The 27,427-nt window shown below is 42.5% G+C and overlaps 2 protein-coding genes across 2 annotated transcripts; one reads left to right on the forward strand and one right to left on the reverse strand.

Moving 5' to 3' along the window:
* Window positions 1-241: 241 nt before the first annotated feature.
* Window positions 242-11,096, reverse strand: lrp10 (low density lipoprotein receptor-related protein 10). Its single transcript, XM_042069830.1, has 10 exons — window positions 10,944-11,096; window positions 10,023-10,204; window positions 9,539-9,571; window positions 8,790-8,928; window positions 8,235-8,425; window positions 7,604-8,091; window positions 4,864-5,297; window positions 3,164-3,358; window positions 2,759-2,888; window positions 242-2,238 (listed from the first exon to the last, which is right to left on the reverse strand). The coding sequence occupies exons 2-10, from the start codon at window positions 10,069-10,071 to the stop codon at window positions 1,585-1,587; spliced, it is 2,313 nt and encodes a 770-aa protein (XP_041925764.1). The 5' UTR covers window positions 10,072-10,204; window positions 10,944-11,096; the 3' UTR covers window positions 242-1,584.
* A 486-nt stretch (window positions 11,097-11,582) lies between these two features.
* Window positions 11,583-25,437, forward strand: mmp14a (matrix metallopeptidase 14a (membrane-inserted)). Its single transcript, XM_042069836.1, has 10 exons — window positions 11,583-12,176; window positions 19,485-19,633; window positions 19,795-19,917; window positions 20,187-20,494; window positions 20,667-20,828; window positions 21,211-21,347; window positions 22,121-22,259; window positions 22,521-22,671; window positions 22,862-22,977; window positions 23,236-25,437. Exons 1-10 carry the CDS (start codon window positions 12,078-12,080, stop codon window positions 23,559-23,561), a joined length of 1,710 nt encoding a protein of 569 aa, XP_041925770.1. The 5' UTR covers window positions 11,583-12,077; the 3' UTR covers window positions 23,562-25,437.
* Window positions 25,438-27,427: the final 1,990 nt, after the last annotated feature.

Below are 27,427 nucleotides of genomic sequence, written 5' to 3' on the forward strand. Positions count from 1 at the left end.
CCCCCCCCCCCCATGTGATCCATGATGCTTTTAATGCCAGTTCTTTGAAATGCTAATTGAGTCATTTCCTGACCGTCTTTCACAGCAAAACGTCCAACTTCCTGTCTCACCTCACACCTCTTCATCCTGCACCAACAATCAGAGGCGAAGAAGTTTACTCACTCCACTGTGTGGGAGGCCAGATTCATGCACACAGACAACAATGAAGACGAGGGTAAATAAAAAAAAAACGCCATGTCCGTTTAAAAGTGCAAATCATCTTTATCAGTGGAAGTTGCGGAGTTTTAGCACATGCCTCATCCACATAAATGTATATTTTTTACTCCCCCCATTTATGGCATTTACAATCAATCCAACCACTAAAAATAATGTACATTCAATGAAAAAGAAGTTAATACACCAGGTTTGAAAACATAGAACTAGAAAGTCTTAACAAGAAAACAGTTTGCAACTTGTTTTTTAAAGATAAGTATGGCACTATCTAGTTTCATCTCATTCCTTCACTGTACGTCATTTGCTTCAGAATGATTGTACAAAATGATTGGCATGGCAAGGGAATGACTGATATGGGGATGTTGGTAACTCATCCCTCGTCAGACTAAGCCCACTACTAATAATTAAGGAAGTATCTTTTCAGCAAGGTCACATTTCTTCCTACACACAAGTAACTTTTTCACACACAAACACACTTATCTGCAGGCCGATATACAAGTGGTGAGACAGAATGCATTTTTTGACTGGCTCCAAAAAAGAACTTCCAGCCTGCCGATACTTACATGCAGACTTTATGTGGGGTGGTTTGCATTGCAGTTGGACGTAAAGTGCTCTACTAAGGAAGCTAAATAGCCAAGTCCACAAGTTTATACAGCTAGCGTGCCTCTTCAGCGTTAATGGGTGAATATTACAACTTTACAACAACCAAAGCGTGCTCCTTCTTCCATTCCGTCTGTATGTGAAGGGGAGTGGGGTTGGGTAGGGGGTAATTCATTGATAACGGGAAAGATTTGTGCATGTGTTAGTAAACATGTTGTGTCTTAGTCCACATAATCTCATGGGTGATTTGTGAAATCCTGTGAGAGGCTGATTAAAAGGCACTTAAGTGACTATGCGTCATTGATAACTGGATACTGTTTTTGGGAGGCCAGCATAAATGTGATCCTCTCTCTCTTTCACACACACATACAGACACAAAATCATCTTTCATAAGCTTAAAAATACATTGTGAGGAAACCCTATCATTAAATCACCTCTTACATCAGTAGCAAAAGTCAGGAAATAAAACACTCGTTCCAGGGAGGCAGATCGTCTGATCCTCTGTGCAAAGTTGATCTGCTTTGCTCATAACGTTTGTTTTAAAAACACATATGCAGCCCACTTCACCTCACGTGCACACTTATGTACACATACACGACACTTTTTTTTCTTATCAATAAAATCCTATGCAATATCGCAAAATCATCAGTACACAGGAAGGAAGGCACAAGGCCAGCGCAGGAGTGCATTATGGTACCCCGCAGTGCTGGGACTCATAATTTAGGGGGATGGTGATGTGAGAGCGGGGGGGGGGGGGTCAGGAGAGAGGGTTCAGGTGAGCATTGGCACGTCATCGTCTGAGTTGGCATCCTCAGACATCGGGATGAGCAGCACCTCGTCCTCCAAGTAAGAGGAGAAGGAGGGGGATGCCGAGAGGGGGAGGGAGGGGGGCGAGGGGGCTGGGCTGGGCCTGAACAGAGAGATGTTAAACCCCAGAGAGTGGAAGATGGACCGCAGGGAGGGGCTGCTGGGGGGCGCGATGACCGGCGGAACACTGCGGGACGGCTCAGGGACCGCGGCCGGGGCGGAGGTGGACGCTGGAAGAGGGACTGGGACCTGGGCTGTCTGCTGGGGCGTCTGTGGAAGTGCCTGCTGCTGCAGCTGCTGCTGTTGGTCACTCTGCGACACGACCAGGCCAGCCTTCTGGGGCAGTGGCTGGTTGGTGCTCTCTCTGGCCACAGCCGAGCCTCCTGGGTTGGCCTGGGTGGAAGCCTCGGAGCCAGCCGCGGCTGGGGCCTCTGTGGGGTTGGTGGACGAGGAGCCGGCGTTCTGGGAGGGCCTGGGGGTCGGCCTGGGCATGAGCCCCCACCTCCGCAGGCGACGGATGGCCCGCCGGACAAATCGGGGACGACGGCGACGGCGGGGCGAGGAGCTGTTGTCCTGACGGAGAAGCTGGAGGATGCTTCGGAGAGACAGCGAGGTCGTCTGCCAAAGCAAAAGACAAATATCAAATGGGTGAGAACAGTGAAATATGTTCAGTATTTCTAAACAAAAAAGTATCTGTTTGGCCTTTTTTTTGCCTTTATTCTGATAGGACCGTGAAGATGGGGTGGGGTCAGGAAATGACCACGGATTGGATTTTGCGATCTTTCATACTTTCAATTTTTTTTTTTTAAGTATATTTTTATACGTATTAGCATTTTTGCCTTTATTCGGATAGGACAGTGAGGCATGACAGGAAGCAAGTGAAGGGAGAGAGAGATGGGGTGGGATTGTGAAATGACCGCAGGTCTGACTCCAGCCTGGGTCCCCGTGGGCACTTGGACCCAAACATGGTATGGACGCGGTCGCTAGCTATACTTTCAGATTTTTAACCTGAACCCATTGTTGTTGCAACATTCCACTCCCTCCGAGAAGTTTTTTTGTCACAGTAGCTTTTATCAAGCTTGACATCAAAATTGAATGAAAAAAAAAAAATCATGTGACTAATCTTATTCCATCTCACCTCATTCGGATTCTCGGTGGGGAAGTCCTCCACTGGCGGAATGATCCCTTGGGCGATCAGCTGACCATAAGAGGGAGGGGCCTGTTGCTGGATAAACTCGGCCTCTTGTCGGCTGATTGGAGCAAACATACTGAAGGAGGGAATCACAAGAGAGAAAGAGTACAGAAATGAAGGTTCACTCACAAATATATACCTCAATTTAACACAAACAAAGAGACTGAGGAGGAAGGGAGATAAGCGGAAACAAATCCACATACTAGGGGAACCATTCACAATCATATCATATTATCATACTGTAGATCTACTTCCCATTCCCATATCATACTTGTAGCAACTTCCCATTATCTGGGTTTTGTGTTAACTGTAGAGTTTAGTGCACAGAGTCATCAGATCTGTGTATGGTACCTGTACTCCCGAGTGCGTAGCGAGTAAAGCTTGCACGTGCAACCCATAGCGATGACGAGGAGCAGCCCACACACCAGGCTGCCCACTGTGGCGGCCGTAATGACCTTTCGGGGCAAGGTCAGAGGGCAGTTCATCTCATCGGTGCCATCCTTGCAGTCCGCCTGGCCATCACAGCGCCAGCTCTCCACCACACACCTAGAAAACATGTCATACCCCAGAGATTTAATCTTTTGTCTATGTCAGATATATAGCTGGTCAAAACATGAGAAATGTAAAATAGTGATGTGTAAATATGATGGCAAGGTCTTTAAAGTTTCAGTTGGCAAGATTTTTTTGATCATATTCACTGAAACCAATACTATGCTCCGACAGAACAACATAAATCAGCCGGTTTTAGAAAAAAAACCCACACTTCTACCTCCACCTAGAGCCTCTTATTTGTTTTTTAGCAAAAATCCACAGCTCCCGGTTCTTCTGGTCCAATCAGAGCAGGGCTGTGTGAGATCTGACTGTCAATCACAGTCTGGTGCAGTCTGGTGCGCACTGACGAGCACAAACTCAATGAGAGGGTGCTTGGTGGTAGTGGGGGAGGGGCATGAGAGTTGTAAACATTCAAAAATTTGGCTAAGTCCCCTCAATCTGTCAGACTTGCCAACTGCAGCTTTAAGCGTGGCCCACTCAGATTTCTCTAGACACTAGACAGTCATCTACTTCAATAAAATAAAGAACATCTAAAATGGAAAGGACCTCTAATATATGACAGGTGAAACCCAGAGATTTAATATTTGTTTTAATGGCAGATATATCATTGTACCAATGACATGCCAAGTCTTAACACATAGCCTACGTGCTGCACATACACAAATCTATTGATTTGAGAGCGCCCTGGAGGAAACTGATATCTCAGTCATTCTAGATATGTGGCAAACTATGGACGCTCTGAAAAGAAAATATGGCAAGTTATTGAATTTGAATTTGAATTCCTGCACAGCCACTGTATCAGCTGCTATCCATACACATACATGGTTGTCGGTTGATACGGTCATGTGTGGCTAAGTTTCATGTTTGTCTGTTGATGCTTTATGTCCCACATGTATGTCTACATGTCGGTCTATACATGGATTTCTATGCAACATCACGAAAACATGCGTGCGCAACCAAGAGGCAGAAAGCACCATAAAACAGCATAGAGCAATGCAAAAGAGCAAAAGAATCAAATTAGTTTTTGTGCTGAAAACTGCACCAATTCGAAATCACGATGGTTAGAGAATGTTAAATATGTTCAATATCCCTAACGGAATGCATGTCTTCGCCAAAAATGACAAAATACAATGTTATATTAATAATGCAAATGAATGGCAAACTTTGAAATATAGTCTGAAATGAGATGTTATTATCATTGAGACAACAGGGGTATACAAAAAAATCCGATTGTAGCTTACAGCAGCCGACTATTTAGGTTAAGTTTATAATGTTGTGGACGGCCACCAAGCGTCTTCTGCCCCACGGCTGCGCACGCATCTAGTTTTGTTGGTAAACGGGAAACCCGTGTATTCATGCTATACGTCTATATGTATATATTGTTTCTGTCCTCCTATCCTTAAATGAGCTGCGTAGGGATGCAAAAAGAATTTCAGCACTAACTGACAAATAAAGTTGTATCGTATCGTATTGTGTATCGTATCGTACAGAATCCTTACCTGTCCGTGTCGCAGTGGAAGGTGCCAAGCTGGCAGATGGTGCACTCCCTCTCGTCGCTGCCGTCCACGCAGTTCAGCTGGTAGTTGCAGCGGTCCTTGAGGGTGAAGCAGACCGGCCGTCCGTAGTGGCCCGAGCTGTGGGGCATCCCCGGCGCCCCGCCGCAGGGGAAGTGACCTCGCGGGCAGCCCATGCAGCCCTCCTCGTCGCGGCCGGTGGCGGCGCAGTCCCAGTGCCCATCGCACCGCTGCTTCTGTGTGTAGCAGCCACCCTCCGAGCCCCCACACACGCCCTCCCACGGCAGGCAGTAGCCCGCGATGCGGTAGGTGGCGTTGAAGCCCCGCCCCTCAGAGGCGGGCACTGTGTGGTAGATCAGGGAGAGGACGCCGCTGTGGGACTCCACCTCCAACAATTTGAAGTTGGACACACAGGTGATCTGTCAAAGAGGACATTGGACCTAAGTTAATATCGTATTAAATCCATGGCATTTCTTACAACCTTGTTCACTTAGAAACTCCTATTGTTCTTAAATGTTTTCTTTAGAACACTGATGTATGACTATGCCAGGTAGTTGACTTGTACACAACATTTTGCAAAGGATTTGAGACATATGGACTCTGCTTCTGATGTGGACCTATTACATTTCTTCATTAACATGTCACGCTTCCCAGTTCGTCAACTTGTTACCAACATTTAACCAGTACAATTCTAGCTAAGTTATGTGTGATCACTTAATAGGGTCATTCCGTGCACAAAGTTTGTCTTTATTATGTTAAGGTCCCAAAACTAACTCCTGTAAAATGATTTTGTTCAACTCCAGTGTTTTCGTTTTTTTTTTTTACTTATTAATATCTTACAAAGTAGTACTGTTAGTCCAACTTTGTCAGATGGAAGACAAACACGTTCACAGTATGACTCAGCCTAGGTTCAAAGTGATATTGAGGGTTTATAAAGTCGTTTTTCGTACCCACAATGAAATCAATCAGTATTTTGTCTGCAAATACACTACTTTATTAATGTTGTGCCAATATTTTAGGTCTCCACAACATATGAACATGAAGATATTTAGGATCAAAGAAGGTGTGATTGCATTTTTTGAATTTTTTCGTAGGACTAAATGCCATCTGCAAAAGCTCAATGTGATATTAATTTTCCTACTAGCTATCCTTTGAAAATGTTTTATCCATGTGCATTATTTGTTGAGACCTTAAATATTGGCATCAAACATTAATACAATATTGTATTAACAGAAAAAGTAATGATTGATACGGAACGGGTATAAAAACAAGTTTATGCCAATATCACTCTTTTTGCACTTTTTTCCAAATCTAGGACCTTACATAAAATCTATTAGCATGCTATACAAACACTATACAAACTTTTAATGACTCAGCTTACGAAGTACATTGTCTTCCAACCAACCAACCAAGTTTGGGCTGACTATGAATAATACTTTTCAAGATATCAATGCCCCAAAGATGCCTTCCTTGATAATGTGTTTTCAGGCTATACAACCGAATATCAAGGACTAAATATGAAGCCATAGGATTTGAACAGAAATATTTGACAGACCTTGGTTTTGGGACCCATTCATGATATAGACGAGGCTTGAACAGAGTCTGAGAGTGTGCAGCAACGATCTTATCTGATCTGACACGAAGTGACCCAATTCGGTTGTTAAATCCAACAAAAACAGCTTTTTGGTCAAAAACGTTTACTAGCGCAGCCAGCTGGTTTTTGCAACTTGTAAATCTTGTCACCATTACTCCGCTTTATTGAGGGTAAAACAAAATCCGTTAACTTTAACAGAGCAATTACTGTAGCTGTGCAGCCAGATGATACGATCAAGGGCTACGTGCAGGCTTCCGCCAAAAATAGGATTTTATTAGGTTGAGGCAACAAGTGAGTAGTAGGATGACAATTTTGTTAAAGGCTACACTGAATAACAATATTTTTTTATATTTTACTGTCTACGTAGAAAACCAAGCGGCTCTGAAAGCCGTTGGACCTGGAAAAAGATTTATTAGCCTATTATTGCATCATCACTTAATAACCGAATTGGGACCATTGGTCCTGTGAGAGTAACCGGATCTGAACCACTCCCTAGGCATGTTGAAAAGACTCCTAGGCCCACTCCTTAGGCATGTTCAAAAGACTCCTATGCCCACTCCCTAGACATGTTCAAAAGACTCCTAGGCCCACTCCCTAGGCATGTTCAAAAGACTGTTAGGCCCACTCCCTAGGCATGTTCAAAAGACTGTTAGGCCCACTCCCTAGGCATGTTCAAAAGACTCCTAGGCATGTTCAAAAGACTGTTAGGCCCACTCCCTAGGCATGTTCAAAAGACTGTTAGGCCCACTCCCTAGGCATGTTCAAAAGACTGTTAGGCCCACTCCCTAGGCATGTTCAAAAGACTGTTAGGCCCACTCCCTAGGCATGTTCAAAAGACTCCTAGGCATGTTCAAAAGACTGTTAGGCCCACTCCCTAGGCATGTTCAAAAGACTCCTAGGCATGTTCAAAAGACTGTTAGGCCCACTCCCTAGGCATGTTCAAAAGACTGTTAGGCCCACTCCCTAGGCATGTTCAAAAGACTGCTAGGCCCACTCCCTAGACATGTTCAAAAGACTCCTAGGCCTTTGGCCTCTAACCCCGTCCCTACCCCTCTTTTGTTTTTTTTAAAGTGACCTTGGGCATCTTGAAAGACGCTAAATAAATCAAAATTCTATTATTATTATTATTACCGTTTTGATGACGTGGCCTGTCCCATGTCCCTGGTCAGTGATGTTGATCGTGTCTCCTGGTCCCAGCTCCAACATCTGCAACTGGAGACGCAGGGGGCGAGGGTCCTGGGGATCCACCGTCCACACACACTCCTGGGGGGGCACCATCCATGCTGCCGGCCAAAACGAGCCATAGAAGCTGTGCAGAACTCCGCCGCACGTGCCGTTGTGTGGTCCAGGCATCACGCCAGGGGTCTTTCGGACCTGCCACCATTCGTCCGTCATGGAGGCAGTGGGGGAAGAGGTGGTGGTGGTCATCTTGCTTGTCCTCGTCGTGAGGACACCCTCATCTACGTTGTCATAGTACTCCTCGTCGTCACAGCCCTGCTCGTCCGAGCCCAAGGAACTCTCCTCGCCCAAACATTCACTCTGGCCATTACAGCGCCAAGCCACAGGCACACAATGCCCTGTCAGGCACCTGAACTCTTCGGAGGCACAGGGCGCAGAACCTGGAGAAACATCAGAGGGAACGTCAGGCTACATTTTCACCAATAATTTCGATGTGAAAACTGAGCATACTGTAGCTGGTTAAACATGAGACATTTAGATTTCTCTAGACACTAGACACCGTACAGTGTACACTATAAAGTACCTTTAATGTAGGACAGGTGAAACCATGATTGTTGATTGTAGCGTGGGAGGAAGTGGTGAGTCACAGTAACGTTTCCCCCAGTTAATTCGATTGGTCCAGGTTTTTGCAGGCCGCACAGAGAGAAGGGTTTGTTGGTGGAGGAGGTTATGGTGATCCAGTCTTGCCCACATTTGATAGAAAAATGTGAGAAGCTTGAAAGGTGGAGGGAAAAAAAAGATAATTATAATGACGACAAAGACAACTGAATCCAATAGCATCACGGCCATTCATATTGTCACCTTGGAATTATAAGGTTCTATCTACATTCTGAGTAGTTCTGAGATATTGGGCTTTAAAGTTTTGAATTCAATAGTTATATAAGTGAACAAGCCTCTTTATATAATGTCAAAAAATACATACAACTTCAAGAAACACCTCACCTTATGAAGTTGTCACAGAATAAGAATATGTCAATAACTCAATTTTGACAAAAACTGTTAAATGTTTTTTGACAAAAAAAAACCCTTATAATTCTAAGGCATATGTATGAATATTGGTTAGATTTAGAGTCATTACCTTATGATCACAGGTTCCCCTATGGCTGCCACGATCATCCAGCTATAGTTGATTGACCGGAGGGGCCACGTGTGGTGAGTTGTGCTGCGAATTTCCCCTTGTCTGTCATGAAGAACTTTCAGTGACCTCTCAAAATGAACTGGGGAGACAAGAACTAATTATTAGCACACCTACCTATAAAGGTCAATGCCCACTGGCGACGACATTCGTATCTATGGATTTGACGCTCAAGAGATAGAACAATTTTCTAAACTTTGCCGTTGACGCGCCTCAGACGCTGCCAGTTGACTTTGCTCCAGTAAAAGTAATGGGGTTCTAACCTTTTGACGTGGGCATTGGCCTTAATTCTCATTCTTTCTGACTATTCCATTATGTGGCCGGCATCTTCATACGTGTATTGTGTTACTACAATATTTGAGTTATGGTTCTATTTTTAAAAAGTCTTGGCTTTAAAGTGTAATTCTGGATGGTGGCTTGATTAAGGCACCAATAAATGTGAGCTTGTGAGTAGGCTGTGATACTGTACCATTTTTACACATTAGTGTCCATAACAACCTTAAGTTTATTTCTTATCTTGAACTAGAGAGCCATATATGCGAAATGAAAGCGAATGTAGCCAAATAGATTTGCAATAAACTTTGATAGGGCAGGGTACAGGAGACAGGTGGCTGTCACTGGAAAATTACACTCACACAATTCAACATTCAATAACGCATTAAGAACAAAGGTAATGGAGTGCAATGTCTTACCAGAACTGGCTGCAAGGTCCAGATTACTTGAAACTACCAAAAACAAAAACAGAGACACTGGATAAGCATCATATTGGTATAGCCTAGTTTTTAACTGCCAAACTGTATCATCCGATTATAATTAAAATACAAAGAAAACAATGCTTCAACTCAATTGCAATGTGCTACTTCTCACATCCACATAAACTATTTTGTGAAAACTGACTGGTTTTGTCTGATCTCTATGAAAAAGAGAAACCTATCGGTTAACTCTGATACGCAACCTAATAACATGCGCTAGTATCAATCTTTTACCAACATTATTTTAAAATATCAGGGAATATGTTTATGGATCACGCAATCTGTGAACGTTCTCTATAATAGGAAAACTACAAGAACGGCATATTAACATGAAGTGTCGGTTTAGTGAAACTGAGACAGAGTGCTGGGCCTGCTGTCATCTGACACAGGTCTATCTAAGAATGTCGATGTTGAGCAAACTCACCTGTCCAACATAACAAGTTGAGAACCCACAAATTGATCGAGACAGACATGTCGCCAAGACACACATAAAGGAAATAACGAAGAACTGTTGTTTCGATGGTCCAAAACGGAGGACTGGACTGGTCCTCCACCAGACCACCGTGAAGAGCGTCCTCTTCGTTGACTTGGAACAGAGAACGTCGTCTATGCAGGCAAGACAAACATACCAAATGTTAGCTCCGTAGTGTCTTCAAAATCCCAAGTGTGACTTCAGAATAACCCATCATCATCCACGACTAATGCGAAATTATAATCAGAGCCTCGGAGTTTACACGAGCCATAGAGAGGACCATTCAGGCCAGTTGGCAATCTTCATAGTTGGCTTAAATTAAAAAGTACAGAATGCTCCGACTCGATTCAGCCATTTCCTGGTATTATGATTCTACCCAGCAATGACGTAAACGGCGTTCTGGTTGAAGTCTGCACTTAGCTGGTTGGCTAGCCGGCTAACTTCCTGCTGCTAACAGTAACAAAAACCTCGATCAGTTTAACACCAAATTGTCATAGGCTTTGTGACGACTCGGTTAACATAAGTCACGAAATGCCAAATGCTCAGTTTTCACGATATTCCAGATCTGTTTCACACTTAGCTATTCAAATTCATATGATCAAATACTGCTAACTATCACAGCTAGCCATCTACCAACACCCTAAAAACTTCTGTCTTGGACAGCTGGTTCTAACCCATTCGTCTTTTGTTAGGCTAGCTACAATGTCAAGAGAGCTGGCAAACTTTACATAGCATAGGTGACTTGGTATCTCTACTTCAGTTTAACATTCATATACTGACTCTTTCATTCTAAGCTTTGTGTAATGTTAAGTTGAATTGCAGAATAAAGTAGAAAGATATAATTATGCAGTACCACTATGTGGCTGTATTTACCGTATCGTTTTTTTGTTGACATTCGCTGTAGCCTACTCAACTTCCGTACTTTAGTCTTGAGTGACACGAGAAAGGGGGTGGGGCAAAGAGACTTCCTTTGCCAATTTACTTGATTTTAACATCAAATGCATTATAGATTATAGTATATAAAGACTGTGTTCACATTTATACATCATTGTCATCAAAATGATTAGTGTTGTAAACACGTTTCTCCTCTGAATTGTTTGCAATTGCAGCCAAGCATGACAGCTACCGTAGACAGCTACTGACTTCACTTCCCTTTTCCTCACTGCCTAAAACAGTCTGTGCAAGCAGCAGAACTAACGCTAGGTGTCAGTAACAGGCTAGGTGTAGCGGCAACCAGCACAGCTGGCAAGTCCTGTTTCTATTGCTATTAAAAGACAATATAAGATAGTTGTTTTATCCTTCCATCTCACATGTGATAACAAGGAATAGTACATACAGGCAACTAAGTTGTTGAGGTAGGCCTAGGCTAACTAAACATAGCATAGCCTAGTTAACCTGCCTTGCATTTTGTTGTTAGAGAAAGTTTGAGTGTGTGTGTGTGTGTGTGTGTGTGTGTGTGTGTGTTTGTGCGTGTGCGTGTGCGTGTGCGTGAGAGAAAGAGAGAGACGTAGAGAGAGGAGGGGGTACCACTCTTCCTAACTCTGCTGAAGTAGACAACCACGTCAACAGCTAAGCAGGGCAGACGAAAAAATAAGACAAGAGACAATCAAGACAAGAGACAATCGGTGAAGAATGGAACTTAAACTGAGCTGACAGATTTAATATCACACCATAGACTGGAATGCTGTATGTGATAGGGATTTTTAGGCCTATTCTTGTAGGCATATAGGATAACTCAAGTAATTTTTTTCCCCATGAAGACTCATTAAAATATTTATTGACTGGGGTGTTGGAACGTGAACTGGCTTTAATAGCTAATTTCATCACTCAGGTGTTGGAATAATATTGCCTACGGACAAAACGAGAAATTCTGGCAAATAGGACTTTTTTTTCGCTGTTTCCACGGCCGCATAAACCTTTAATGTAAAATTCTTCCCCACTTCTGTTCTTCCCCACTACTTTTGGGAGTGTCACTTATTTTGGACAGTTTTTAGGCTACCATTTGGAATGTTATATCGGCTGAAGATGTTGAGGTTATTGTTCGGTGCACTGGCAAGTATATTGTTGGTCCAAGGAGCAACGACGGACGGAGAAGTGAGACCAGAGGTAAGCTATTCCTTAATTGTCATATTTGCCTGAAGCTCACATGCACAATTTCTGCTCTAGCCTATTTAAAAGAATTCCAAGGCTATATGAACAACTTGATTTTTGAAAGTTCTTAAGTCAATTTAGAGACATGTTTAAATAGGCTTCAGCCACAAAAATATTGATTTGCTTCTGATTTCTTTGACTTGCGTGTACTATTTGTCTTGATGACAAACGGAGACAAAATAATGTAGATATAGCCTGTAGTGAGAGGTGCAGGCAGTCCTCATTTTCCCTTGCATTAGTTAGGCCTACCTAAATGACACAAGGAGTTAATAATGTCCTGTCTTGAGTCATAGTGACCTTGCCATTGATGTAGGTGAGCCAGACAGATGTGGTCAGCTTAAGTCTAAGGAGTGTGTGTGTGTGTGTGTGTGTGTCGGGGGGGGGGAATATGAAATTGCACAAATAATTACATAGCATGTGTAGACTGTAATAATCCTTTATGGCCTCTACCTTTGACCATGGCATATACAGTAAAGTACATATAAATCTGTCTGCTTATGGCAGTAATTTCCCTATCCATGCTAAATCCCCGACTAGTGATCAGCATTTGAGTCACTGTCTTAACACTAGTATGTTGCAATGGAAACAAATAAAGCAGTTATTTAGGAAATTCCTTTTTAGGTAGTAGGCCTATTGCAACATAGGCATACATATACAAAGTTCACAGACAGAGGAATAATGATGAGTTCTTTATATCCCTGGTTGGTAGAAATGACATCTGTGTTCAAATCAAATGATACTAGGCCTTAAAAGTTTCCAAAGTGGAACAGTCTTGAGGAAAAGAGCTCGGGCTATTAGTGTCCATTCACCTGGGAGATGTGCAGCCAAAATGACTGAATATCTGTCAAAAGTTGTGTGTTTGTGTGGTAGAATGAGAGTGAAAGAAAAACAGTTTGTCTAAGTGCAGAGTTGCAATGAGAGGCTGTGTGTGTTTGTGTGTTTGTGTTTGTTTGTGTGTGTGTGTGTGTGTGTGTGTGTGTGTGTGTGTGTGTGTGTGTGTGCGTGCGTGCGTGCGTGTGTTGGGTGGGCACGCGCTTGTGTGTGTGTGTGTGTGTGTGTGTGTGTGTGTGTGTGTAAAAGACAGAGATCCAGCCAATGATGACTGAAATTGTGTTTCTGTTTTTCTCCCCTCCGTTGGCACAGATCATAAGGGAACAACTGAGTCAGTCAGTCCGTTTCTCAGTTTGTGTTCATTTTACCCCTTAATACGTCCCTACATTGCCCAGGGTCTCACCCAGGGACATCGAAAGGAGACACCTGGGCTACTAGTTTGGCCCTTGTCAGAAACCACACTGAAAATGTACAGCTTTTACAACATGCCAATCATCAGTTCAAAGACAACTTCAGCTTTGCCAATTTGCCAGATGAATACATTAGCTTTGAACTAGTTAGCTTGCTACTTTTGGATACAAATGGTGAGCCCTTTTATTGAGTTTCATTGTCAATCGTTTCACCATTACTTTTTTGGTGGAAATATTTGTTCTTAAAGCTTTATAGCAGATGTTTGAAGGGAAATTGCCTAAATGGTATGTTGGTGGCAACAAAACTTTCCGAAGGACATTGACAGTTACCATGTCATTTAGAATTATGCATATCAAAAAACAGCAAAACTTAAAAACACCTAAACCACAAAAAAACCTATGGGTGGGTGGGCTAATGTGTGTGTGTATGTTTGTGTCTGTCTGTCTGTCTGCGCCTCTCTCTCTCTTTCTCTCTCTCTCCCTCCCAGTGTGTGTATGTGAGAGAGAGAGAGAGAGTGAAAGAGGCCAACAAAATATTGGCCAGGAGAAACATTTTTAACACAACACCTTGCCAATGAGTCTTGCCAGACAGTTGAATGTGATTCTCTGCACCTCTGATGTACTTGTTCAAGCATGTTTCTACTTTGAAGATCACATTAAATAATCGCATGGAAGAATTAATGTTTTAAGTTTAGTCATCATCTTTGTCCTGTTGGTGTTATGATTAATAGTGCAGGATTTGTTTTGCAGCAGTTTTTCAGGTTCTGATTTCCTCTCAATGATATATATCTTTACTTTTGAAATCTCTATAAATATATGGCATGCATGGACATTATCATTTCAGAATGCATGGCAACCAAGCCATCAATATTTGTTTATGTTCACTCACAGTACAGTACACTACCCACTATTTTGTTTATTTGACTGTATCATATGCAAATTCTTACTGTTTCTCTGTAAGACAGAGAAAACAGAGAAAACAGAGTAACAGAGAAACAGTAAGAATTAGTAATACAGTAAGCCTAATGAACCTCTTCAATATGTATCATATGCAACCGTGAGCTGGTTGAGGTGTCACCTATCCACGTACTTGACAGTTGTTGCTCCTTGATCAAATTAGGTTCAACTGTGCTCAATGTTAAGGGAAATTCCTAGTCTATTTGTGGATGATAACGAGTGTAAATTTTCGTTTAGGACCAAAAAACAACATATATTGATGAAGTTTTAAGTAATATACATTTACAACTGAATACAGCATTTCGGGGCAACTTCGCTATGTCAAAATGAATAGCTTCTTTTTAAACCATGAACTAGGCTAAAAAAATCAGTATAGGTCTATGCTATGGAGAGTCTCTGCAGACAAACTGAAGTATTTTTTTACCTTTGTTAGTGTAAAGAAAGGGTATGAAAATTATTGTTTGTGCAGTCAGTGCACTATCTTGTTTTTATTCCAGTGGCAGCCATCTTGTCTGGTGAAAGTCTGTTCAAGTCATTTTGGTCCCAAACAAAAATGTGGCCTACACTCGTTATCATCCAAAAATAGACCGTAGGTTGTTGTTACACCGGAGTTTCCCTAATTTATAGATGGTATTGATATTTGCATGGGATTTTCATAAGGTTCTACATAGATTTGTTCAGAATGTTGACAAGAAATCAACGATAAATCATAACCAATGACCCAACCTACATAATTACCACAACTTATTACAGAGACACTTGAAACCTCTCACATAGACTATACTGCAACATTCTATTGACAGGGCTGTCAAGCAGACTTCAACAGCACACCTGTATACATTTAAAACCATTATTATTAGATTAGGGACTTAACACAATCTATCTTAACACAAGCATGGTGAAATCTGAACTAATGTTAGCTACGTTTTAATGTCTCTTGAAGGCAGACCTTGGAAGATGATTGAAAGTTAATCTAGCTACTGACTCATTTACCAGGGAATGGCAAAGGGGGGTGGGTGAGTGAAGAAAACACTGCTATTTGTTTTTAATGTATTCTAGATAACATTTTCCTCAATTTACCTCCACACTCTTGCCATGTAAATGCTAAAGTCATGTCTGATTCTTCAGGGCAAATGGTGATATAGCATCGGAAAGCTTTTAAAAAGAAATACGATTTAAAACACCAAAAAGCAAAGATTCTTTCTATGACACAAAAACACGACTCTTCACTCTTAACTATGGCATGAGGTTTTAGTTATTGGATAGTTAGTCACCTTCTCCTCTAATACCAACACACACAAAAAAAACTCACAAAAATGTATAACTTCGATTGGATCCAGTTGGATAATTTGAAAATAGAAAAATCGTGTCAAAAAGTATGTATCTTTTGTATTACAAAAAATGACCCTATGCTTCAAACGACCCTGCATTAAGCCTTGATCATTTCCTGCGTCCACAGCCCTATTAGCGCACTACCACCCAAAAACGTTCCTCTGTGGACATGACTGTTTTGTCCAGGGCTGTAGATTTGACCAGTCTGTGAGTGTTTACCATGCTTCTGCTGAATCACGGCCTCACATACACGGCTGGCCTTACTCTCCGTAAGCCCAGCCATAAAGCACACCTTTGATGGCGGCTGCAGGGAGTTCCTGAGCAGACGGGGGTTCTGGGAGTTGATGTTGGCAGCCTGAGGAGATATCTGACAACGCAGAGTGACAGAGCAAAGAGTGGTTTTAGAGGGTTGCCAGAGCCCCCGTGCTGGAGCTACGAATTAGGCTGGCAGAGAGAGAGAGAGAGAGAGAGAGAGAGGAATGACACAAAAGGAAGAGGTTTGGTTGCCACTCAGTTTAGGGTCTGACTACTACTGACAAAAATGGGGTCACAAAACCAGAGGAATTTTCTGATGATTTCTTGTGTCATTATATGTGTGTGTGTGTGTGTGTCTGTGTGTTTGAGAGATTTAAGGAGACCATGAGTCAGAAAAAAAAAGAGCTGACCCTAAATCTACAGTGGTTGCGTATAACTGAGCCTTGTTGTTCGACCTTAGCCCACCTCCACCCTCTCCCCAGACCTGTTTGCTTTGGCCATGTCTGTGCACAGTAAAGCACTGAAGGTGTTCAATTGTGCCCTACCCCTTCACTTCCTCACCCCTGCACTCACATCAACCAATCGTCTCCTTCCCCCAACATCATACATCATTCACCCATAATATTAATATCTTAACCCGCCTTCTACTGAGCTATGATTAACCATTATATTCACACTCAAGAGAAAACAAACGTTTTACACTCTCTTAGACTGAGTGGGTGAGTGCAGCACAGAATGGTGGAGATCCCTGTGAGGAGGAGATGGGTTTGAGCAGTGAGAGGACTGTAAAACTGTCATACTTGTGGCATTACAGAGAAATTCCTTTTAATTTTGCTGTTAGCATTTGCGGTGAACCAAGAGGCACTGTCTGCAAAAGGAAAGGCACAGCACAGCATAGCATGGCATGGCACGGCACACACACACACACACACACACACACACACATTCAACCGGCACTCTCATACAAATACATCAGAGGTTTGTCTCAAATTGAGGCCATATATAAAAGTACAATGATTACACTGGAATTCTTGGTGCGGTCACAGAGAGTGTCACAATTGTCAAGTGTCCCAATTTTAAATGTCTCAAAAATACATTTAAAATACATTTCTCAACTAAATTCAAGTCATTAATTAATAGGAGCTATTGACTTGCGTGGTCCGCTTATTTTAATGACTGACTAAGACCAATATTTTCAAGACAGCAACACAAATGACTGCCATACTTAACGTAACCACACAAACTGTCTAAAGCCTGTCTCACAAGGTGATAACGCGAGATCTTCTCAGTCTCATCTAAAATCATCTGGAGCTCTGAAGCCTCCAACAGCTACATGTGACCATTAGTCATGTAATCCTGCTGCCAGTGACTGAGTCATGGCAATTTTGTGCCTCTTGAGGCGTTATTAAAAAACTCCACACAATAGCTGTTGAGATGTTTGCTGAAGCCTTGCATAGGTCTCTTAAGTCTCTCTAAAAGGCATTAAAGACTCAGGATAGGACGATCGGAAAATGTTATTAACTTCATACAAAAATTCTGACCATAAAAAACAATGCTGAGCCATCAAATCACTTTTTGATCAGCGACAGATTTAATGCAAAAAGGATATTTTTCTTAAGTTACTGCCTGGTGTTACCTCGTGGCTGCCTTTTTATTATCTTGGTGTATTAAACTAGTTCATGTTCATGTGAAAATGAAATGTGCTCGCTCTTCCTTCCTTTCTGACCTTTTCGGCCTGCCCTTCCTTTTAGTTTGTAACACGTCTCTGCAATATGAGTCTCAGACAAAAACCTCTCCAGAAACAGCTCACTGTTGTCGCTGGACTGAAGTCGACATTTTCTCTGTGGAAAGGTTTAAAACAAGTTTTCCTTTGTTGTTATGGTTCAGAAGAGTGCACAGTGCAGGCACAGTCTTAATAGTGCCATAAACAGTCTTCTAGGACTCAGAGAATGGAACTACGTGGTACTGTAGTTGACTCTTAGTTCTTCCCCCCAACTTTATATACTGCACAAAAATGCCCACACCACAAGTCATCTGCCATGCCAAGTTCTTTGTAGGGTACGATGACATTCTTTTTTATTTAATTTGCCTGTTTTCCCCCTTTTAATATATTTAGGTTGCAATTCTAACAGTAGACATAAGTATAACAAAGGGGTCCTATATGCGTGCACCTGACAGATGGATAATATGTGATGGTTAATATCTAGAGTAGGAGGTAATAGATCTGGTCTATGTAGTAGCTTTGTGGGACTAGCAAATATACTAGCAAATATATGTTTATTTTGGTACAGAACAGCAATTACAGCAATATCAATGTTATTCTGTTGGCAATATACATTTTTAAAGGGAATGCAGAGGCTATAATCTGAAAAAATGTATGGCTGGAAATAATAACCTACTCTTACTGCATTATAGACACATAGAAATCATTAGATAAACATAGGTGGTTCCCAGTGAGAGCTCTATGTGACCAAAAGAAAGAGTGAGAAGATGTAAAACACAGAATGCTGATAAACTAATATTGCTTTCAGTTCTGACTTCTGTCTCACATTTCAGTCTCTTCTCTTGACATATACACCGATTATGGCATATAAATAAGGCTTATGAGAGTTAATGACACTAAATCAGCAGTTGGACGTTGTTATCGGAAAACATCAGGTCAGGTCAGATACAAAGGAAACCAGATGAATCAGCCTCAGGTATGCCCCTTTAGACCTGGTACAGGCTTATACAGAACCTGAGCATGCAAAGCGTCACACACACACACACACACACACACACACACACATAATTTCATATGATTAATGGCTGATGAGTGGTGTTCTGCCTGTAGCTCCCATTTGGTGGTGAGTCCTTTAGACACTGTGTCAGCACTGGGCGGTAATCCCAATGGAATGTGCTCCATCTCATACATACATGGGTGCTACTTGTGGATTAGCTTTGTGTTCCGTGTGGGTATGATGGCTCGCTCTGTGACAGCACCGCTAAAAAATCAGGATATCTGGTTTGGGTCATATTACATGGAATTTGTACAAGGCGCAAGGTTGCATTTTGTCATGTAGAGGATGTAGAATTAGAAGTCATGGAATTTGAAATGCAGGCATTTCAACAATATGAAAAAAGTGACACTCTGACACTGAATATGATGCATACAACAGATCAAAATCATAAAGATATATGCATTTTACACATATGCCATACAGTATGAAGTTATGAAAATATTAATATAAAATATAAAATATAAATATTAAATAAAACCTAAGTCAAACTATTGCCATTATTGACAATGTACATTAGACATGAATGAGATATATTGGTATAGACATTCCACTATACTACACTACACTATTACTCCATCTCCAAAAGTGGAAATACTTGATTGAGTAAGGTTTTTTGAGATGATCGAGAACCCTTTTCTTACAAGTTTCCCAACAATGAAACAGACTTCCTGATATTTTCTGACTTTTGTCTTTCTCAGGCGTGGCTGCAGCAGTATGGCTACCTGCCACCAGGCGATGTTCGGGCTCAGGCCATCCGCTCCCCTCAGTCCATCCGCAGTGCCATCTCCGCCATGCAGAAGTTCTACGGGCTCACCATCACGGGAACTATCGACCCCGCCACCATGACGTAAGTGCTAAACCTTCAGGCTATATCGGAGAGAGCCAACACAAACCACTCATGATCCGATCCTGCAGACTTGACCGTGACATTCTCATGGTATATCGCACCGTTTGCCTATTGTTTTATAAAATGTGCTGAGGGTGTCATTCCCGCTGTGTTTTCTGCAGGGCAATGAAGCGGCCTCGCTGCGGTGTGCCTGATAAGTTTGGATCCGAACTGAAGAGCAACCTCAGGAGAAAACGCTACGTTATACAGGGCCTCAAGTGGGACAAAAGAGAGATCACTTACAGGTGAGGGCCCTGTCCTGATAGAATCACAGCCTAACATGCAAAATGGCAAAGAAGGTTGAGACCAAACATATGGTTCCAGTAAGCTGAGTTTAATTATTACTTTTTGTCTGAAATAAAGTATAATGTGAATACGCAGTTGATTACGATTAAAATCCATGGCTATGCAGAATGTTGCACATGTTATAAAATACGTAGACTCAATGTAATAAACTAAACAAATTATAGTGGAAATATAATAAAATGAATCCATCTCCCTCTCTTCATTTCAGCATACAGAACCACACTCCAAAAGTAGGAGAGCGTGAGACCTACGAGGCCATCAGGAAGGCCTTTAGGGTGTGGGAAAACGTGATTCCGCTCCGGTTCCGCGAGATCCCCTACAACCACATCAAGGGCAAAGTTGACAAGTTTGCAGATATCATGCTCTTCTTCGCTGAGGGCTTCCATGGTGACAGTACACCTTTTGATGGTGAAGGGGGATTCTTGGCCCATGCTTATTTCCCTGGACCAGGCATTGGGGGCGACACTCACTTTGACAGTGCAGAGCCATGGACGACAGGCAATGTGGACCAAGGGGGTAAGCGATACATGGCTAACTCATGGTGGGCCAGAATGTGCTCAGAGACTACACAATTGAATCTTTACACGGTTGTACATTTAAAAAATGTAGAATGCTCTAAATATCTCTCTCTCTCTCATGGTCTCTCTCTCTCTCTCATGGTCTCTCTCTCTCTCCCCGTCTGTCCCAGGTAATGATATATTCCTGGTGGCTGTGCATGAGCTCGGCCATGCCCTGGGTCTTGAGCACTCCAATAATCCCTCGGCCATCATGGCACCTTTCTACCAGTGGATGGACACAGAGAACTTTGAACTGCCAGACGATGACCGCCTAGGAATCCAGCAGATCTATGGTGAGTAATTTTTTTATTTCAATTTCCTTTCTTTGTTTATCTGTTTGTTCTGTGTGTAATGTGTAGTCATAGCTGTTTGTTCTTACCAGTTTGCATAGTCCCTTGTACTCTTCTTATTTTTAAATTGTTTTATTGTTCTGTTTGCCTTTGTAAGACCTGGCTAGGGAGGGACAATAAATAAAGATAACTATAACTACAACGATATGCGGGTTCGTTATTGTTATAGGTCATGTGCGGATATTGTCATTCATATTAGCTAGAGCGTTGCCGTTATTGTTATAGTTTTGTTGGTGTAAATGGTCTTTTAGTCACCCCTGGGGCAAGGTTCATGCACACTGAGTGCTAAGATTTCAGAAAGGACTGATTTCACCTCTTTCCACAGGAACCAGGACTGGGGCACCGCCCGCTCCTCCGAAGCCCACCCGCAAGCCTGACCGAAGGCCCACTCACGGCCCTGATGTCTGTGAGGGTCACTTTGATACCATCGCTACGTTGAGAGGAGAGATGTTTGTCTTCAAGGTGAGACTTTATGTGAAGAGACCGAGTTGACTCCAGTCCAGACAGTAGTTCACCCTGCAGTGGGGAAAGCAGACAGATAAGGTCCGGGCCTGCTGCAGAGCTAGGCTGGATCTTTGCCAGATGTGGGCCTCATCTCCTTGGCATGCATTCATTCATCCTTATCTGGGGAATTGAAGTGAGAGATTGACTCAGTAGAAGCTTTACCTCGAAATGTTGATCGCAAGCCAAACATAAGCCAGACATAAGTCAAACATAAGTCAGACATAAGCCAGACGTAAGCCAGACGTAAGCCAGAGTGAAATGTCAACGTACACGGCCTCACTGCTTGCACGTGACACAACAATGTGCTTATCCATGTACTGTCTATGTGTGCATTTTATATCTACATTTATTCATTTAGCAGATGCTTTTATCCAAAGTGACTAACAATAGCCCTTGTCAATTATATTACGGGCTATTGTCCCTCGGGGTTAAGTGCCTTGCTCAAGGGCACAAGGATGGAAGCCGGGAATTGGGAATATGTATGCTTCACATACGCTCTAAAATAGAAGTGAAGCGTTAAAATATACTTTCCTCTACTTGCAATGGGCGTAATACGTGCGTAAAGTGCTGCCGGTGTTAATTTATACGCCGATTCTAATCAAATTCTATCGCTAACAATAGACTGGTAGACTTATAACAATAGAATCAAATGGGCGACTGAAAGTGCTTCAAAAAGGTTTTAACTTTGGTGTCAATTCCCTGTAACGGTTTCTGTTCTCTCTATGATGCAGGACAAATGGCTGTGGCGTGTGCGTGGCAACAAAGTTGTGCAAGGATACCCCCGGCTCATTGAAAACATCTTCAAGGGCTTGCCAGACACCATTAATGCTGCCTATGAACGCTCCGATGGGAAATTTGTTTTCTTCAAGGGTGGGTCCCTCAATGAGAGCTCATCTCACCAACATCTGTTTTTAGTGATTCAGACATAGCCTAGCTCTTCGTCTTTAACCCTTAAAGGTGTAGGTTTTTGAACATTCTAACATAAGATTCCGTTCTGCAACAATCGAAGGTTCTAAAATTCTATGTTGAATTCCAGATATTCTTTAGAACGTATATTTCCCAACATTCCACCTAGATGCAGTCGTATGACCTCTCATTTGTTTTCTATTTCTTTTGCCACCGCACATATAGATCAAAGGTATTGGGTGTTTAATGAGTACACCATGGAGAAAGGCTACCCTAAGAGTCTGAAGGAACTGGGCACTGGGCTTCCCAAAGACAAGCTGGACGCTGCGATCTTCTACACTCCTACTGGCATGACATATTTCTTCAGGGGAGACAAGTGAGTGGCAAACACACACAAGCACAGACGAGAAGCCGCAGTGAGAAGCCGCAGTTTCAAAATTAGATAAGTGTGTCGCTTAGTCAGATCCTCACATGACGCTGAATTGTTCTTCCTCTTTCTATTTTGTCCCTTAGCATCCTTTTGCGCACACCCCACTTACTTGTTTTCTTTTATGTCCGTCTCTCAGGTATTACCGCTTTAATGAAATCGCACAGTCAGTGGACGCAGACTACCCCAAACCCATCAGTGTGTGGAAAGGAGTTCCCAACAACCCCAGAGGTGCCATGATGAGTGAGGATGGAGGTACATGCTTCTCTTCACAACTTGACTGTGTGTGTGTGTGTGTGTGTCTGTGTGTCTGTGTGCGTGTGCGTGTGCGTGTGTATGCATGTGCATGTGTGTGTGTGTGTTGGTGTTAAATATGGACATATATAGAGAAAAGGAGATTCAGGCAGATGGACGAATGAGTGCCATGATGAATAATGTTCTCCACAGCATTGTTTTCCATGGTGCCATCATATCTAATCATGCTTTCTACCCCCCCCCCCCCCCCCCCCCCAGCATTCACTTACTTCTACAAGGCCAATAAATTCTGGAAGTTCAACAACCAGCACCTGAAGGTGGAGTCCGGCTACCCCAAATCCGTGCTGAGCAGCTGGATGGGCTGCGACAGCGAGGAGCCCAAGAAGAACGGCCAGGACGAGGAGGTCATCATCATCGAGATGGACGAGTCCCAGGGGGGCGGGGCTGGAGCTGCGGTCGTGGTGATCCCGCTCTTTTTGTTGGCGTGCGTGCTTTGCACCCTGGGAGCTCTGCTCTTCTTCCGCAGATACGGCACCCCTCGCCGCTTGCTTTATTGTCACAGGTCCCTACTGGACAAGGTGTAAAGAGAGAAGGTACGACACAGACCAGCGAGAGATTAGATACACAGGAAAGACAAATGAGTTGGGTGATAATGGATGAGTGGGGTAGTTTAAAGAAGAATGGAAGGTACATATGGTACTGGGGAAAGTAGCAAGAAAAGGGGGATGGTGTTGACGACTTGAATAGGGTTTGTAGAGGCTAAGGAAGGGGGTCAAAGACAAGAAGAGGTTTTCTGATTCAAAGAAAGATGTCTGTTGTATGTTTATATATTTACATTGTACAGTTATGTCTCCTGGCTCTTTGAACAAAACCCACACAAGAGAGAAAATGCAAAGACTGGATACCCAGGTATTCAGTGAGATATCTCTTATCAGGTTCTCATCTAGTGACTGCCTGCCGTTGTTCCTTTCTGGACATCTCTATTTCAAACTTGACTCCAGCTGTATTGCTGTATAGTTAGCATTCTTTTATTCACCTTTTGTACTTTTGTATCTTTTCATAAGACAACTTCAGAAAGTGTCCCCCATTTTGCTTCTCGTAAAAATTACCCCTGAAGCCATTAGCCATTTGCTAATCAAGAGCATGGTGAGGAGGAGGAGGAGGAGGCGCTCGCTCCATATCTTCATCCCTCAGTGCACTTTCCCCTCAGATGCTGTACAGGACACCCTGTGTGTGTCTCAACATGAATGTTTTGAAGGAGACCAATTTTTGAAACACATTTGGTACAGATTTTTGTTGTCACATACATATAATGGTAACAGGTTAGCATTATGAATGAGAACTTTAATGGCTATCATTGAATGATAGCAAGCTAACGTTAAGCACGTTTTTCAGAATATCCACTAATTGACTGAATGTGTGAGAAAAATGTGTATGCACTGTTAAAGGTGCATTGTGAGGACTGCCTTAGAGGGACTTTGGGGGAAATTCTTCTGCCAGACCCCTTTATACTCTACTACATGTCTAAACTCGAAGAAGAAGAATTTCCCCAACTCCAAGCAAACTTTCAATGTGATTATAAAAAAGGAAGGCCTTTAGCACTTACTTTAAAAGAAATCAGAACTGAGAGGAGCATAAAATAGAATATAAAAAATAAATGAATTTGGATTAGATAAATTCTATTCCTCTTTATGACTTAAATGGCTAAACAAATGGGTATGTAACACTATCATTAACCATTATTTAATATCCAGTATGATGTAATTGTTAGACCTAGTCTGAAATCAAAGCATGCGTCAGGCTAGGATGGTATTCCATCAGACCCCTGCTCTCTCTGCTTCTTTGAGGCGACCTCGTGGCAGCCATTTTGTACAGCGAGGAGGATGGTTGTGTGGAGAGAATTAATCAGTTCCTGATTGAACCCAGTTTAATGGATTCCTCTCAGAGTAGAGCATTTTCGATTGGTACAATTTGAAGTACATTGTGTGTTTTGCTATTATTGTTATTATTGTTTTGTACTACTATTGCTATTGTTGTGGCTAGTATGAGTATTGTTTTTTTTTTTTTTAATTGTTCTCCACTTTGTACTCTTAAATTTATTTCTATCAGTGTCATTGCAAGTCCTGCTGGACAGAGGCATTCCATGGCAGTTTTCAAAACTGCTCTCAAACTTTTATCATGTTGCTCCATTGGGCGATGTATGAGCAAGTGAGAGCAAAGAGGGTTTCTTTATGTGAAGCCTGCTTGTGTTCCTGGTAGTAATCATGTGATGACAACAATTTACATCTTTAAAGCCTGATGTATTTTCTAGAAAGATTAAAATGCGAAGGAAGCAGCTTATAGCAATGTTAATGGTAATAATATTTATAACGATTCTAATGGAAGGGACCAAGTTGTTGCTTGCTACAATCTTTTTGTATTTTATGAATGCAAAAAAATAAAGTTATTTTCTAAACGTAATTTCATCTTCTCCCCCCCCCCCCCCCCCATTGTCCCCCCAAATTTTTTAGCATCTGAGAAATTATTTTTGTGGTGTCAGACACATCCATGAATCCCCACTCTCTCAAAACGGTTGTTTTTTCCTTCTCTCTGTCTTGACCCCATTACTGTCTCTCTCTCCCACTCTCTCTTGCTATGGTGAGGTGTCATGGTTTTTCTCAGAAATGGGGGTGGTTGGGTGGATTGTGGGTGGTTACTGTGGACTGTGGACACGAGGTCTGTTGAATGACTGCTTTCAGAGAAACAGTTTTCCTCCTGGTGGATTCCGCCGACAACATCTGGAATATGCAAAATTCTAAAAGTCTGCGCTTCTTGACTAAGTGTCTTTACATCTTTTTTTTTCTGTAAATGAAGAAGAGAAAGACTACTTAGTTTCCATCTAGTTGCTGTAGTCTTCTTTCCTGTCCCATGCATTTCAACCACATTGCAAAAACGGCTCCCTTTTTTACGAGGCTTTTTAACTAAAACCACTTCAGTCACCGCAAACATCCTTGGTCTGTTTTTCTTCTCTTCTTTTCCCCCCTTCCACTCCTTCCATCCTCTCTCTCTCTCCCTCTCCCTCCCTCCCTCTCTCTCTCTGTCTCTCACTCTCTCTCTCTCTCTCTCCCTCCCTCCCTCTCTCTCTCTTTCTCTCTCTCTCTCTCTCTCTCAATATCTCTCTTTCTCTCTCTCTATCTAGATTTGAATCTGAATTTGAATCTGAATTTAAGTTGAATCTTGTTTGCCTGAATATATATCACTTACAAACTTGTCCAAACTTGTCTTCCTTATCCTTTCTCAGTGTTTGCACATATCTTGGATGCCCATTTTGTAATTGCCAACTCTTCACTGGCAATTCACTTTAATAGTGGAAAATGAACCCAATAAATGATGATGTCTGTGAGCAAAAATTCCACTTTCTGAAAACCCAACTCATGAGGGCAAAACCCGAACTCAGAAATCATTGAGCACTGGTTTATGTTTTTGGTTTGACTCGACTTTCACTTCACAGTAGGTCACATACAGCAGACTTGGATGGAACTGAAATGGAAAAGATTTCCTCATTCCACAGGTGAAATCCTTTGCAAATCTTCTCCATTCTGTTTGGAGCCATAACAATACAAAACCCATTCAGCTGAGTGTTGCACGGGGACGGCACTGGGAGCCCAAGTGTGCTAGTGTGGGAGACATCCGACAGCCATCTGTATGTGTATGTGTGTGTGTGTGTGTGTGTGTGTGTGTGTGTGTGTGTGTGTTTGGTTCAGGCCCGCCAAGGCCAGTGGAAAGCATTCCTACAGCTGCAGAACAGGAAATGGCCCGGGCAGCTGTATGAAACTGAGCTTGCATGTGTTTGAGTAGCCCATATGATAGTGTGCACAGCTCCTACTTCGCCCTCACACACATTTATTCTTCTTAAAGACACACATCTACTGTACACATCCATCCCTCTCAGACAATCAAATCTACACACACACACACACAATTTTCCTTACACATTCATCCCACCACTTTCAAAGAAGAGCTTCTATACACCATCTTAAACAGATCATTTGTTCTTGTTCTCTCTGCAAACAAGCCGGTTCAGAAAAGTTAACTAATGTGATTTAGTGGGACAAGAGCAGATGTCTGGAAATGTTGCCTGTGTGTCTTTGTCTTGAACTTCACTCTTACTTTCCTCTTCCCTGGCTTGCTTTCATATTTCTCCCTGCCTCTGTAAAACAATTCTCAACTAGCCCCATCCAAAGGCTCGAGTTCAACTGGCCTACATCTCGTGTGACCCTCTGTGTTTTCATACACTCACACTCACACACACTCACACCTCCCTCACACACCTTGTTGAGGTCAGGAAGTGCGGACATTGAGAGTTGCTGATTCAGAGTCTCCAACCCCAACCCTTACCTAAACACTGACTAACTGCCCCAAATGCAGTTCTGCCCATCTGGTCGCCATCCGCTCTCAGAGACCCACACAC

The sequence above is a fragment of the Alosa sapidissima genome, chromosome 18 (genome assembly GCF_018492685.1).
Source record: "Alosa sapidissima isolate fAloSap1 chromosome 18, fAloSap1.pri, whole genome shotgun sequence".
NCBI lineage: Eukaryota > Metazoa > Chordata > Actinopteri > Clupeiformes > Clupeidae > Alosa > Alosa sapidissima.

Bases quoted from the DNA above. Each gene is read 5' to 3' on its own strand.
- lrp10 (XM_042069830.1), bottom strand. From the start codon at position 10,071: ATGTCTGTCTCGATCAATTTGTGGGTTCTCAACTTGTTATGTTGGACA. The intron at 8,929-9,538 runs GTAAGACATTGC...TTGTCTCCCCAG, and splicing joins GGACCTTGCAGCCAGTTCTG to TTCATTTTGAGAGGTCACTG. The intron at 3,359-4,863 runs GTAAGGATTCTG...CATGTTTTCTAG, and splicing joins TTCCACTGCGACACGGACAG to GTGTGTGGTGGAGAGCTGGC.
- mmp14a (XM_042069836.1), top strand. From the start codon at position 12,078: ATGTTATATCGGCTGAAGATGTTGAGGTTATTGTTCGGTGCACTGGCA. The intron at 21,348-22,120 runs GTGAGACTTTAT...TCTATGATGCAG, and splicing joins GAGAGATGTTTGTCTTCAAG to GACAAATGGCTGTGGCGTGT. The intron at 22,978-23,235 runs GTACATGCTTCT...CCCCCCCCCCAG, and splicing joins CATGATGAGTGAGGATGGAG to CATTCACTTACTTCTACAAG.